Source organism: Chamaea fasciata, unplaced genomic scaffold (assembly GCF_029207755.1).
Source record: "Chamaea fasciata isolate MVZ Bird 193981 ecotype frontalis unplaced genomic scaffold, bChaFas1.0.hap1 SCAF_2, whole genome shotgun sequence".
Lineage (NCBI taxonomy): Eukaryota > Metazoa > Chordata > Aves > Passeriformes > Sylviidae > Chamaea > Chamaea fasciata.
The window spans coordinates 91,270,933-91,287,061 of record NW_027094087.1 but is presented as its reverse complement, the minus strand read 5'-3'; the positions used below and the strand labels follow the sequence as shown (position 1 = coordinate 91,287,061).

General features: G+C 37.5%; 1 protein-coding gene across 6 annotated transcripts in view; it reads left to right on the top strand.

Annotated features, from left to right (window-relative positions):
* The window catches only part of ARHGEF7 (Rho guanine nucleotide exchange factor 7), a 115,782-nt gene extending 99,882 nt beyond the window's left edge, over positions 1-15,900 (top strand). For 5 of the 6 annotated variants that reach the window (XM_066176752.1, XM_066176757.1, XM_066176756.1 and 2 more), the window contains 3 exons: positions 8,818-8,917; positions 9,576-9,630; positions 12,752-15,900. In XM_066176752.1, coding sequence (XP_066032849.1) covers positions 8,818-8,917; positions 9,576-9,630; positions 12,752-12,874 — 278 coding nt within the window. In that variant the 3' untranslated portion in view covers positions 12,875-15,900. The remainder of the gene's footprint in view (positions 1-8,817; positions 8,918-9,575; positions 9,631-12,751) is intronic. The other variant, XM_066176754.1, reaches the window with a different exon arrangement.
* Positions 15,901-16,129: the final 229 nt, after the last annotated feature.

The window sequence follows — 16,129 nt, the reverse complement described above, 5'->3', positions numbered from 1 at the left end:
GCTATATGAAAATACCTTAGTGGTAGTGGTTGAATTTTCTACATATTATTAACAAAATACATAGCTGGTAGAGTAAGTGAAATGCAGTTTAAAAATAAGCAGTACAAGAGCTGTAAAATCATTCAGATATTCACGTATCTGGCCTATTTGTTTGGAAGAGCATTTGCTAATCCATAAAATTTCTGGTTTTATACTGCTGTCTTTTGCTCATTGCTTAAAATGTTTATATGAAGGACCTCACTGCTCTTTCCCCACCCCAGTCCGGTAATTGTCATGAAAACCTGGCAGTCCATGCTCATTACATGCAGTGTTTTGGTACTCTCATGTTGCCTGTGGTCATACTGTCACTTTACTGTATGCAGTAGTGTGGCAGAAAGCAGGGTTTAGATGTTTACTTGCCTGTTAAAATACTGTCAACTGTCAACTCTCAATTGACCATTCTTCTTGAAAAGACGAGATGAAAATGATTCCCCTGATGGAGGCTCCAGTGTTCAGCATCTGAAACTCTAGGTACAACTGTGATCAAATTGGCTTGTTTGAAGTTCTGAATAATAGAATGCTTGGCTTTTGGGTCGTACTGTTTGGAGCATGTCTGTGACAGATTTTATTGTGTCTTGTAACTTCTCTCATAAGCAGGTTTGTTTTCAGCAGCAGCTCTTCACTTACAGTCATGTTGGCTTTTTCAGAGAACTGTGACATGCTGTGCAGAGCTGAAGGTCTCAAACCTGCACCTGGGGCACTGCTGGGGTGAACTGTGTGTGTGTGTTCTGTCTTGTTGCTAACATAATTGGCATCAAAACAAAAATGGCATGTTTTCCAAACCTCTGTAAGCGTTAGGGAAAAGTGTGGTGAAAGTGATGAAAAGACAGAAACAGTTCTCAGTTTTGCCAGGGTTCCCAAGCGCAGCACCCTTATCGCTTTTCTTGTTAAGCATGTTATCTGGTGTTCAGATACTACTGTGTGAACAAGTTCAGAGTAATCATGATGAAATTTGACTGCAGCCTGGGAACTTGATCACACTGTTTAAAAGGTAATCAATACCTTTCTGCAGGTTACATGATCAGAAAATTGCAATTGCTAGACATGCATGATTTCAGAAGGTGGTCAGTGTGGAGAAGATGTTTCGAGGCAGTTCATGTCTTCAATTTACATTCAGTCTTGTTTGATCCCCTGCTTTATCCTCTCTCACTGTTGTTGGCATTCTATAATGTGACTAACAAAAGCAGTAGTGCTTACCAAGGAGGGTTTTCAGGGGTACATTTTACTGCTGGTCATATATTAATGTAATGACCAGGAACTTGTGTATGTTGAACCTTTTGCAAATGGGGGAGTCTCACTTAGAGAAATAAGTAAACGTGCTCCATATCATTTCACAGCACATTTGTAACCCACTTCACTCCCTTCTTCTTTTCAGTCAGTTTTTTTTTGGTTTTTTTTTTTTTTTTTTAACATATATGGAAAGTATGGATTGTTTTTTGCCCTGTTTCTTATGCTCTGTGGTGTTCTAGTTGAATAATGTTTTCTGCACTGGATAAATGATAATTCCTTTATGTCTGTTTCATGTTATATAGTGTAAATATGAGTTTGTAATACAGTGGTTGCACTTGAACTTTCCTTATCACACAGAAATTTTTGTTATCCAGATCCGAAGATTTTGACTTTCTATGCACCAAAGCTTTGACAGTTTACCACCATTAATTATTGTCGCATTAAGTCGTTAAGTACTATCATAATTAGGATCTCTCATATTGTGTATTCTCATATTAACATCACAGCACATTTAAAACCATTCCACGTCTTCAATGTTACAGGCTGTAAACTATTGTGAACTAATAAGGAGTATTAATGCAAAATGCTTGAAGCAAACAAACAAAAGGCAAATGTGGAAATGGTGGTATTCAGTCCAAAGGTTCAGTGTTTCTATTTTTGTGGAACTTTAGTCATGGTAATAACAGTACCTTATGTTTATGCAATTCTGTAAATTGTATGTGTACAGTTACAAATACACTGGAAGGATGGAGAACCTGAATCAGAAGGTAGGTTCAAGCCATTGTCAGGCCCTCTTCTCATGGCTCATGCAGTGTTTCCATATAAGTTAGTACTTACCATAAACTGAAGCCAACCAATATTGATTGGGTGTTTTGCATAATCTTGCCAAAACACAGTAACGTGTATATAGTGACGTAAAACATAGAATAATATATATTGTGCACTTCATTTGTGAATTGGAGAAGCCATCTTTAGTAGGTGACTGCCTTTGGAAAATGCAAAATGGATGTATATCTGAATGTTTCATTGTACTGTACAGTATGCATATTGTTTGTGGTTGCATATATCAATTAAGTGTTTTGTTTTATATGAAAAGGACATCTGTTATGTACAGTTGAAATAAATTTTGCATTTGCTAGACTGTGACTTTAATATTTAATTATTACACAGGGGGAAAGGACAGCAGAACTTGTAACTTAACACATCCTCTTCTCCCTATGCCTCCTTTCTCTTTCTCCCTTCTTCCCAGAGGAATCAAATGCTGACGTGAAAGACCTTTTTTGACATAAGTGTGTAATCTTTGTTTAATGTAGTTGGCATCTGCAGGAAACTCAATGTAATGTGAAGTATGTATTCTTCTATATTAATTCTTTTTTGTTAAAATTAATTTCAGAAACATTTCCACCTATAGATTGTTTTTCTATTGCCTTCCTCTCCTATTAAATTGATTTTATTTTCTTCCTTTTAGGTGTTTGGGGGTTTTTTTGTGTTGTTTTGGGCTTGTTTTGTTTTGTTTGTTTTTGGTTTTGATTGATATATTCTCAGTAAAAGCATGGGCTGAGTTACTGGAACAATCTAAAACCTACTTCTGCAGGTCCTATTGCCAGAGAACAATTTTATGAATATACTAAGGTGTATATAACCTTATGTGTTTTCATGATTTAATATTACAAAATTTTTCTTTTTAAAGCAAGAGTTATCTTTAATGCTTCTACGTAAAAGATGCTTAAATATGAGTGAATTTAAACAAATCAGTAAGCTAATATACATGCTAAAATGTTTACATCAGAATAAATTTAATAATCACCCCTCTCTATTAAAAGGTCGTAACTTTGTTTTGCTATGATTGTAGCAAGTCTAGTCCTGCAGCCATCTTCTTGGAAGTTTTTGTATTGGTTAGCTAAATACAGGCAGTTTAGTGGAGTAGCTCTTTCCAAATATTGTCTTAGGATATCTCCCATGTCATTAGATGGTGTTATCTGTCTTTTGCAACTATACATTCTGTTTTTACATGACTAACACTTATATATGAAGTTATCTTTCAGTCAACTTCATTTGTTTCTGTTTTACTCATCTAAACATATTGCTGTAAACTGTGTAAATCAGTCATCTTGAGTCATGTGGGGTTTTATTCCTATTTGTGTACCTCTATTAGTTTAAAAAAAGACGAAACAACTTCATGCCCAACTTTTTATTATTCCCGAGAATTCGCAAACAATGGTGTATTTTATACAGTAAACTAAAGTTTAGCTGATATTTGGGTTCTGATTTGTGTTTTCTTTACAAAAATAGTAGAAGTTACCCTTTTGATTATGGCAGATCTGTAGCACAGATTTTTCCAATTTTTAAATATCAACACATGCAGAGTCTGGGAGCAACATTTTTAGAGTTCTTTGTATTAGGACGTCATGAAAACTTTATTAAGAAGGAGAAGGTTAATTTGGCAGGTCTGCTCATCTGCTTTCGCATCTTTAATATAACAAATGCAGTGAAACGCTGAATATTTAAAATGACAAATAATTTTTTTTGATAACATTTGCTTCACTAGGAAGTGTACATGTCTGTACATGCTGGTGGTTAATGGTAGATCTAAACAGTTGGGTATACAAGTAGTTTTTCAGTGGGAAGTCATACTCCTTTCATTGGAAGTCATTTACTTTCTTTGAAAGTAAATTTAATTTGAGAGCTTCTTAGCTTGTAAAGTTGGTGAAAAACAGGATTGTATATTTACAAGTAATGTTTTGAGTTATTGACCTTTATCCCTGCCTTGTTCCCCTCCTTAACTGTCTTAATCACAGTAAAGGTATGAAGAAAACAGCAACATTTAAAAACTGTGCAACAGAGTCTTTGCTCAGATAATGGCCTCAGATAATGCCGTGCACTTCTTGAAATTACCACCATCTCCACACATCTGACTTCCATAACTTAAATTAGGACACTCATAGTCTTCTATGGATGACTACAAGCCTTCTCCTCTCATTCACCAGCTGGAGGAAGCTGTTCTTGGTTGACTGGGGAGAGCTGTCTTTTAAGTGATGCCCTGAAATTAGGTACTTTAGCAGATGATGTGAATACCCACCTCCATTTTACTCTTGGCTTAATTGGTTCCCGGACAGACAAGGTCTTTGAACATAGGCAGAGATTTAATATCCAGTTAAAGTGGAAAGGTTTCTGAATTTCACCCCCCTTTTCTTACTTCCCTCCGGCAAAACTTCTGAACTTCCTTCGTATTTGTCTGCTAAATGACTCAAAACAAAGGATCAGACTGCTTACCAGTACAGCTCTTTCTGAAGCCTGCCGTCTGTGCAGGGTGGTGCCACATAAAAATAGCATGGTGCCCGGAGAAAGTGTGGATACCCCATCCCTGGGAGTGCTCAAGGCCTGTTTGGATGGGGCTTTGAGCAGCCTGGTCTAGGGGAAGTTGTCTCTGCCCATGGCAGGGGCATTGACTCTGTATCAACCATTTTATAACATGTCATGCTCCTTTTGGGGGAAAGTGAATAAAAGGCTGAGGTTGTGAGTTAGGATTGCAAACAGACACCAATGAGAACCTCTGTGGCATTCAGTCTCTGCTCTAGTTCTTCCTGGTTTGGTGTTAAGACCACACTCTGGGGCTAGGAGTGATACTCTACCTGTTTTAGGCAGGTATGAAGTGAACTTTCGTTATGAAGTCTTTCAACCGTGTAAATATCCAAACAGGTTTCAGCTTTCCTTATTTCTAGAAATGCTCAGAACTGCATCCTTGTTTTTGTTTGATTGATTGATTTAGCTGGAAAAGGGATCAGACACTGAAACCCAAAAGCTGGGTTTCCTCACAGGCCTATTGTATTTCAAGTGTTCTACCTCATTAAATAGGGGATATTGCTAAGGCCTGTAGCCCTGTCTGAATGTCAGATGGGCTGTACTGTTGCTGGCTTTACTCTGGAAGCTACATTTGCTAAACCTGTAATTTAGGATATGGTTTTGTCAAAAAGTGTTGCAATTCTTTATTCTCCTTTCTAGGACTGAGAGGTATTGATATTGAATAGATACCTGTTTTTTTTTTGTTTTTTTTTTCATGGAATTTAATTTGTGGAAACTTAGTTAAATCTTGATTGTAGTGGTCAGTTGTTTGCGTTAATTATTCAAAAGACTTCTAAACAGTGGGGTCATTCTTCCAAGACCCTGGATTTAAGAGTTCCCTGTTGAGAAGTTAGTTACTTCTCAACTTACATGGCCTTTCCCAACTTACTTGGCCTTAATATTTGTTTGCTAATCTTGAAGCAATTGTTTGGGTTTGTCAAACATACTTTCTTCTCCCATCTGCCTTACTTCCCTCAATACTCCCCCCCCCTCAAAAAAAGCCCCAAAATCAAATGAAACCCTGTTTTGTGTAGCTTGGGGTGTGGGGTGTCCATCTTAAAAAGAACAACAACAAAAAAAAAAAACACCACAAAACACCAAAAGAAACAAACAAAAAACCCCCACATCTAAACAAAACAAAAAACCCCAACAACAAAAAACCCACCAAAAAAAACCCCAAACCCAAACTAAACCAAAAAACAACAACAAATCCCCACATGAAAAATCCCAACAAACTAACTGACTTGTACTAGTGATTATGTTGTCTCAAGGTGGATTAGGCAGTTGTTTGAGGTCAATTTATAGTCATTTGGCCTTTTTGACTTGGAATAGTGTCTTGTAATAAAATTCAGTGTGCAACTTGGGTGCTTAGGATTGAGGAATAACAGATACGGCAAACTAAAGTAGCTTGATTCTTCCACCCTATTTCATGAAAATGTGGAGTATGTCTCGAAGGTGTTTAGGATTATCTGAGCTGTACAAATGTCCTAGACTGTCTTTTCAGTATTAATTCAGTGGGAAGTGCCCACTGTACTGTAACACAACCATCTCTTCATGTCCTTAAGCTGCAGCTTTTGCAGAGGGGAATGGTTACACAGAGGGTAGGCATAAAGAACTTGGTGAAGGTGCAAGGTGGAATTTAAGGGATGTTGCTGAGTGCCAGTGATGACTCTGCTTGATGTTACTTCTGGATGTATAATTGCAAAAAAAAAAAAAAAAAGGCACCTTAAAAAAAGAATAGCTGCTGGCATATATGGTGCAGAAAAGCAGGATTTTGGAACAGCTTCCTTTTGCCTTTAGAACTTGACACCTCATGTCTGATGTTTCTGTGCACGTACTCATTTGATGACTGGATCCTTTGTGGCAGGATAGATGTGCTGTGTGTTTGTACCTTTGATACTCAGCAAGTCCTTTTGGGGTTTAGGAAAAAAAAATCTACAATAAAGAAAAACCCTCCAAAGCCCACAAAACCCAAGCTATGATCAAGGAGAGAGTGTAGTGGTTTTTGCAGAAGTACTAACCATAAGAGCAGCAAGAGTTCTGACATACAAATAAGAGTTTGTATCACCAAGGGTGTTGGAGCAGTGAAGGCAAGAGTGAAGCTTGTGTTCCACAGTTACTGTCCTGTGGCACAGGAAGGTCAGTGTTCACAGCAGCAGTTTTCCATTGTGTGTGTTTGTGTAGTGTGAGGTCTCCTTGTGTGTATAATGTTGTTGAACTGCTTTGTGTGTCTCTGCAGTGTTGTGTGCTGTGCTCTGCTGTGCATTCTTCAGGATGTGCTGCTGTAGACATCTGCTTCACATGCATCTGTGTGTTTAACTGAACAGCTGGGACATTTGTTGTCAAGCTGTCTCCTCCATGCTGTTTGTGCTTTGCAAGGGCCCGTGTTACCCTGCCCAGGCAGACAGTTGGATGCAGCTCTATACAAAGAGAAAGATAACATGTGCTCCATTTGGGTGGAGGGAGTCATGGGTGAGAAGTGTATGGCAGTTCTCTCCCCTTGGTCAGTGTCTCCCTTGGCCTGTGCTGAGCTGAGGTGTGTTCCACATCAGTACAGAGACCCAAAATGCAGTGATCTGGTAGCAGCTGCTGCCAACTAATTCCTAATAAAACATTTAGTTCAGTTCTGTGTTAGCTGCAAGGCTAATAAAGCAGAGCAGTAAGCAATTAACTGAAATAAACATAAGAGTGCTTTTTTACAGTTAAAAATTGACAGCACAAACAGGGAAGTGTCCTTGAGCTCCCTACAGAATTTGGATGTGTTTGTTTTATAGGTTGTTCCTCCTGGAAAATAAGTGGAAGTGTATTAACCCTTAAAAGATTTCTTCACTCCAAAAGAAGAATTTACAGATTTCAAGGACAAGTTTCTTTCTCAAATCTGCTGTTCTCTTTATTCTGTATAATTTTGACAATCACATACTGATACATTAGATCTTTACTGTAAGCTTAAGGAAACTTTTTTCTTCATTAAAGACATTTGTCATTGTTTGCTAAAATAGTTTAAATGGCTAAAGATGCACAGCTAAGATAGGGTTCTTACAAGCTTACTGTTCAGAACTCAAGACTGCAGCTGTTTGGGAAGTTAGTATTTTGTAGTGTAATTTATTCAACATTTTTATTTACTTGTTTCCATTATGTATTTTACCATGAACCATAAAAGAAAAGCACTGTTAGCACAAAACAGCTGTTCAGCAACTAATTTCTCTGGACAGGCGTGTGCTCTGTAGTAGCAAGTTAATTGGTGGGCAGGTGTACCTTGTTTTTTAAAACCAATGTCTTAGTTAAAAAATGTGAGGATTTCAATGCTTTATCTGAAGTGTTTGAATTCTGAACAAATGCTTAGAAACCAATTTATTTACAGACCTTCTTTAAAAAAACCCCAACCTTGTAATTTGTTGCAGCCTAATTGAATAATGTTTATAGAATATATACTTATGGGTGGATGCACATTTCTGAGTTGTAGCTTTTCTAGTCAGAATTACGTTTTTATATGTTTTATCTTGATGTTCTGAATTGTAATGTGTGGAAAAAGTTCTGAAGATGTTGGAGTGTTTTGAGTCTTTATCATCAACCATGAAGTGCTTTTTAAAACATTTATTAAATACAAAGAGTGTGTGTCATTTGGTAGGAATATATTATAGGATTAAAAGGCTATCTGTAAGAGTATTTGCATGTATATGTGTGCACACACAAAGTGTAGTGCTTACAGTGTTTTGGGGAAAAGGGTTTTAACTTCTTTTTCTTTAATTGCTGTGTCATTTGATACCACTATTCTGCTCCTTACTGACAGAGTAATGGGTTTAGAGCAGAATTATATCTTTGTATCAGTGTGAGATCAGAATCTGTCCTTGATGCTTAAATAGCTGTTACTTAAACACAGCTATGTCTTTCTGAGCGTGCTGTGGGGAATTTGCACTTTTACTGATGGCTGAATAGTGCACCGTTCCTTGAACAGTGTAACATCCCCATCAATGACTCGGGAGTTATGTCACCAGTGGGGATAGGAATGTCAGACAATCTTTATTGGAAGGCTGTGGTTTCAAAAATAAAAAATGTGTCAGCAACTCACGTGTCGAGGGAAGGGGGAAGTGGAAAGTGGTATACCTTGGTCATGGGGGTGTATCATGCAGTGAATGAAAGAATAATCTTTAAAGTGCCCCAGTGGTATTTGGGAGTTGCTCATTTTGTAATTTATTTTTACAACAGGTTCCCGTAAAGAATCAGCTCCTCAAGTCCTGCTTCCAGAAGAAGAAAAAATTATTGTAGAAGAAACTAAAAGTAATGGTCAGACTGTTATAGAAGAGAAGTAAGAAAACATTTAATGAATGATGAGTTAAAGTAGTTAACTTTGCACTCCCCTTCCTCCTTCTGTCTCCCATTATAGTAGGGTGTGTATGGTCTGTTTGTAGTTGGAATTGAACTGTTTGGAGTATGCTGCCAGTCCTCAAAGTGCAGTTGGCCTTCATTTAAATGTCTGTTTTCTTTGTATATGCTGTGCAACCTATTCCATCCATGCCAAGAAATGATGTGCCTCACTTATAAATAATTTTTCCAAGTGCTGTCAGATTTCAGTATTAAATATGTGTCAACCCTCTAGTTAGCGTGTGGTGTTGTTCTACGTTTTTGGTAAAGTGTATGTTGGAAATGAAACTACAGTTCTGTTGTAGAAAGCTGTAATAAAGAAACCAGTAGAGGTCCGTAAGTGCTTGAGTGGTGTTTCTGGTCACAGAAGCTGGTAACAAGACCTTGCCTTACAGAATATAAATCAGGATTAGAAACAGGTGGTTTTTTGTTTTTGTTTTTTTGGTTTTTTGTTTTTTTTTTAACACAGGTTTGAAATTAGCTATTGGGTGTGGGGTGTTTTTAATTTAATTGCATTTCATTAAACTGTTTTGTCTAATAATGGATTTAGATGTGTACTTCTGAAAACTGTTGTTACAGATGATCTTCTTTTTTTGTTTTAGAAGCCTTGTTGACACAGTATATGCATTAAAGGATGAAGTACAGGAGTTAAGACAGGTTGGTAACTTGCTACATTTAGAGCAACATGGAGAAAGAAAAGATGGAAGGCTTGTTATAAAATTAAAAATGGCTTGCAAGTTCACTTTGACTGTCATGAACTTTAATTTTAAAAGTAAAATATCATTTGCCAAAAAGCATTCCCTGCTGTTGTCATCAGTCTTTTGAGAACAGCATTCAGGGTTGCTTCTCTGCAGTGAATTGTTAAGCTTGTTTTGGGTGTTCCAGCTTCTGAAATGATGGAAGTTAAGCAAATGCAGTTTTGCTGTATCACCAGCAAAGTAAGCTTACAGAGACTGAGAAATTGTAGTTGCTCAAGAATGCTAATAAAGGCCTGAGTAAAACCAGATATTTATAGTTCTAAAATGATACAATCTTAAAGTAACCTGAACGTCTCTTATGAATCAGCTCTTAAAACCACTCATTTCCAGAGACAAAGTCCTTTTCAGTGCCTATCACATTGCTTTTTTTAAGTGAGGGCTTCACCGTAGCTCTGGGTGCTTTTTTGTCACTTGTTCTAAATATCCACCATGAATAAATAAAAATATCTTATCAGGATGTAGCTTGTTTTAACCATGTTAATGGTGCTGCATGTAGTCCTTGCTTAATGTATAGGTGAAAAGAAGCACTGGATTTCCCTCACTATACAAGGTGTGAATTTGCTTACCAGTCTGACTCTGAGAGTTGGATAAAATTTCTTGCGTTAATGTGAAAAGGATTTGTATTCAAGTTTCTTCAGGTCTGGGGCTATAAATGTAATTATTTTGCCATCTGTAAGAATACCTACTATTTCTAAGGATGTCCTGCATATTCCTTGAAACAGGACAGTTGATTTGTTGCATACTTAAATTCTGCTGTGTTCAGCATATAAAGAATGAGTATCCCAGGTTAGATCTGAATTTGGCAGTCTTTTAAAAACTACAGTTCATATAATAAAAGCAGCAATAATAGCCCACTAATACTCCTGTGGCCTCCTGCTTTTGTAAAAAGAATAAATGTGCAGCCTCACTGAGGCTCTGCACAGCTCCATGACCTTTAAACAAAAAGTCACCTTCTCCTGAGCTTCACGCAACAGCTCTTTTCTGGTGCCTTTCCAAATAGATGTTCTTCAGAATCTTACATCTTCCAAGCCAAGACATATTAAGCCTGATTTCATTTTCTTATGTATCAGGAATTCAGGAATCTCATCTTAAACGCATTTATGGGTCCAATGCTGTGTGCTGCCGACCAGAGAAGTGGCAGAAATAACCTCTGAGCTGGCAAGGGCTTTTTGGATAAAGGCTGTCTGGGAGTACATAGTGTACTGGTTGGCGTAGACACCGCTGCAAAGTAGGATCCTTCCTATATCAGCTTCCATCAGTTATTCATAACTGTTGTTCCATAGGCAATACACTTGAACCGGTCCCGAATTGGCAGACTTAATAACTTAAATCTGTTCCAACATAAAATACTGAGCTTTCCAAGTTTCTCAACAGACTTGAGGAGAGCATGGAGTTAATGAGGTGACAGACCATGGTGGTGTGCATAGACTGGGGGACAGTAAGCTGCAAAGCAGTGCCATGGAAAGAGACCTGGTGGTCCTGGTTGGTGGCAAGTTGAACATGAGCCAGCAGTGCCCTGGCAGCCAGGAGGGCCAGCCCTGTCCTGGGGGCATCAGGCCCAGCATGGCCAGCTGGGCAAGGGAGGGGATTCTCTGCTCTGCTCTGAGGCGGCCTCTCCTTGAGTCCTGGGGACAGGTTTGGGTGCCACAATATAAAAAAGACATTGAACTCTTGGAGAGAGTCCAAAGGAGGGCAACAAAGATGGTGAAGGGCCTTGAGGGGAAGCCATATGGCCTGAGATCACCTGGTTTGTTCAGCCTGGAGAAGGAGAGGCTGAGGGGAGATCCCATTGTGGTCTACAACTTCCTCGTGAGGGGAAGAAGCAGAGCCGGTACCAATCTCCTCTGGCGACCCGTATCAGGACTTGAGGAATCAGGATGAAGCTGAGGCAGGGGAGATTTAGGTTGGATATTAGGAAAAGGTTTTTCACCCAGGGGATAATTGGGCACTGGATCAGGCTCCCCAGGGAGCCCAGCACCCCAGGTAACAGCACCAAGCCTGTCTGTATTCAGGAAGCATTTGTACAATGCTCTCAGGCACATGGTATGATTCTTGGGGTGTCCTGTGCAAGGTCAGAAGATGGAAATAATGATCTTGATGGGTCCCTTCCAATTCAACGCCAGTTCTATGATTTTATTATCCCATCCTTTTTCTAAAATGTCTCTATATGATAGCTAATGGCAATCCAGTTGGACCCATGGATTGAAGGCCTGTGTTTGTTAAGCACCATTAGACTTGTCTTGGGGTCTTATTTCAATGTTGTTTTACCTTCTGGTTGCTTTCCTACTGTTCCCAGCATCACCTTGGCATGTACAGGATTAAATAGTGTAAGCATTCCTGTGGGTTGGTCCCTGTCATCCTTATGGTCCTGTTCATTTATTTCAGTATTGCCTGATGGCACTAAACAGTGAGAACTCACTTGTCAATATACATGTGGAGAGATGGTGTTCTTTGAAATTCAGGCTTCTCTTAGACTGCTGGTAGTCATCAGTCTAGTTTAAAATTTAGTCACAAAACACTTTTCAGTGAATGTAATGGTTTTCAGGATACTCCTTTCAACTTTTTACATTCCTAATGAACCAAGTTAATTTGCATAAAGTTTTAAGAAGCATTTTGGAGATTGAAACCAGTTAAAATCACAGGAGAGTATACATACAAGGGGTATTTTGTCTGCTTACTGCTCCATTTCCTTTTTCCATTAGCAACAAATATATTCTACTCCTCATTGATCAGATTTGAGCAGAAGAATTCAAGATTAGTGGCCATCTGTTACTAGCACTTGCTGTATAAAGGCCCCCTACGTACAAATAGCAAGTAGCTCAGTTTCCATTTGGTAGCTTTTGTTGCATTGTGTAAAATAACTGTGTGTAACTTGTGAAAATTTAATAGAAGCTTTGCTTTTGAACAACTAATACTGGTTTTACTGAGAAGAGCCTTCAGAGTTTGTAATTGACAGTGTATGTGTAGTCAGATCTGTTTAAGGCCCCAAAACAAACCATATCTCTGTCTCTGTTAAACAGGATAACAAAAAGATGAAGAAATCATTAGAAGAGGAACAAAGAGCTCGCAAGGACTTGGAGAAGCTTGTTAGAAAAGTTTTAAAGAATATGAATGATCCATCTTGGGATGAAACCAACTTATAACCACTTTTTTTTTTGTTTGCTTGTTTTTGGGTTTTTTTTTTTTTTTTTTTTCCTTCTTCTTTCTATTGAAAGACCAGTTGTAAAACTGAGCTGGGAAGCCTTCTGACATTAGTCAGTGTTGCATCAAGAGCACTATAAAACAGGATTTAACTGGATCTAGTGATTTCTTGCTCTGAACATACAGAAAGAGTCAAGCCATTTACTGAAGCAATCTGTACTTTAAGCATGGAGACCATGGATCCTGAACTCTACTCAACTTAATTTGTTTGCATCCAAATTACCTCATTTTGCAGAAAGTGCAGCACCTGACTAAAAGTCCATGTTTTTCAGTGGCTTTTTAATTAAATATATATTTTTCGTGTAAATAGCTGTAATTTAGAATGCATATGTGATTGATGTATCAGGGCTGATATGTTGGGGTTTTTTTCTTGTGTTATTATAATGGTCACAAGTGTTAGAAATGATGGCAGTACTGTCTTACCTGAGAAAGGTCAGAGTTCTTTGCGGATAATTATGAATTAGTTCCAAATTACCCACTTACCACACATGCAAATTTAAACCCTGATTTTTCCTATTTACCACTATATTTAAATCCTTTACTGTTACCCATTACTTTAAACAGTTTACAGTTCCTTAAGAACAGTATTAAAATAGAGGAAATTGTTTATTGACGGTCGAAACGAGTTTTTAACAAATCTAATGTCCACAATTTACGTTCACATACACTTGTTTGGCGGACTAATCTGTTGTGCTTTGGCCACCAAAAGACAGATGTACTTGCCTGCTTTTTATGACTGTGATTTTTAGATGTTTATGTACTACATTTTCTACTGTTGTGCTTAAACATACAGCTGGCTGATAACAGATCATGCAGTTTGTTAAAGGAAAAAATCAATCTAATCCAGAATTTTGTGAATAAATTGTTGCTATTTATATTTTATGGTCACAGCAATTAAATTTTAGCTAACCTTTGTGCATAAGACACATGGGCTAGGCCAAAATTAATTCAGAGCTTTGTTTCTATACCACTATATAAGACTCTGTTTGGAGTTCCCATACTGTGGAAGCAGTCATTCCTTTCCCACCCTGTTTTCCTCGCATGTTGCTGATTTCTGTCCTGCTAGGATTTAAATGGAAAAAAATGTGGAAGTAAGATATTTTTTTTAAATTGTACTGTAATTCACAATTTGCACTGCTGACAGATTTTAAAATACATAAAGGAACATTAATTCCCTAGTCTGATAGGTGCAATCACTGCAGTTTCTTGTATTTAAGATAGATGATACATCACTCCAAATGGTGAGCTTCAGATGGAGCACTTAAAATACTAATCCCATTAAAGCTCATTGTTTTCATGGATTTCATGAAACTTTGGATTCGTCTCCAGACAGTGCTGCTTTCTGAGGGGTTTGTGTTCAGTTGAGTCAGAAGTGCAGGTATAGCACAGACTTGAGTCACACCTTTTGTCATTCTGATTTTCTAGTACTCTTTAACTCCTGCTAAATGTAATGCTCAGATTTAAGCAAATGTTTGTATGAACGTCAGTGAGTTGGAGCCAGGATGATCTGGGTTGTAGGAATTGTCATGCACATTTTGAATCTAATGAAAAATCTACTTTTGAAGCTACCCACTTTTTTCAGTCAAGAACAGCTTTTTTAAAATAGGAAGTTCTGTAAATGATTACATACTTGAGAAGTAATTCTGTGGGAATGGATGCCTCATAACCTGAGTAGACAAATTGTCTTTCTTAGAAAGCTGAATATATTTGTAGGTGTCTTGTGTTCCTAATATTTAAAACGTTTTCCTTTAGTTCTAAAGGGCGAGAAAATGAAAAACATCTACATTTACAGAGTTACATGTATTGACAGAACTTTAAATTTGTTAATTCTTGATACCAAAATCTTTCCTTGATGTTTGCCGTTACACAAAATTGTGAACTGACATTATATTTATTTTCCCATTTAGAAAATATCCTTGCTAAAAACTAAGTGATACTAACCCCTGAAAATGCATACTATCATGGCCAAATTTAGGCTTGGGAAAGCCAATATAATTAAAATTTTGCTAACGTTTTCACTTTCTGACATCCACGGTATTTTCAGAGTGATTTTTAATTTTCAATTGAGCATATGCAAAAGGACATTTCAGAGAAAGAAGTATAAAAGGAAAACATTAACCTTAGCAGTGTTTAGCAAATTTTAACTCAGGAACAACTTCCCTCATAACAGTTTGTTTTACATTATACTGTAAAGAGTGGTGTTGCTATGTAAATCTGCTGACTCTTAGTACCTGTGATATTATAAATTTCTGACAGTACCCCTACATTGACATCTAATGAACATGCCTTAAACACTGGGAGGAAGCAGTTGTTAAATATGACCAGGACTTAGGGACTTGTTTTATTCAAGGTGGGAGGACTAATTTTTACACAAACACACATGCCAAAAAAAAAAAAAGAAAAAAAAAGGCAAACCAGAAAACTGATCTGATGTTGTAAGTAGCTTTTGTCTCTAGTGCAGAGAGCAGCTTCCAACTTTTGGGAACCAAGAAGTACCTGAACTTGTTTTCATTGACAATTTGTTACAGTGTATATAGATTGTAAATGTCGCCATGGACCTTCTGAATTGTTGGAAACTTTAAATAAGCATGGATAAATGGGGCACTGTTTATTTAACCTATTAAAGGGTTGTTTGTTTGCTCTCATCATTTAGGGATGAGGAGATGAAGCCATTTCTTATCCTATAGATGTGAAGCACTTTCAGTTCTGAACTGTCCAAAATGTAGCATAACATTTCTCTGTACTTACTGATGTATGTGTGTTTGTCTCACCATGTCATGACATCCTAAAGATTGAATAACTGATTGCTTTTGTATAAACATTTTTAATGCAAATCATTTAGGGAATTTAGAGTGTCTGTTTACAGTGTCTGTGGAGAACTCTAGTTTAGATGTCACAATAATATCCTGGTATCCACTACTAAATCGTTTATGCTACATTGTAATTAAACCATGAATTTTTTCCCCTACCATATGAAGTCTTACATTTCATCTAATATGTGGGCTATGAGATAAAGAAGGGAAATTGCTTTAATTTTTTTGCTCTTCATATAAATAACCACCTCTCCAATTTAGTAGCTGCTATACTGTCTTGAAAGAGCTTTTTCATGGTCTTTTATGATAGTAAATTGATGCCTGGAAAAAAAAAACCAAAACAAAGCAAGGGTTGTTGAGAGGGGCGAGAACGAGGATTTTAAC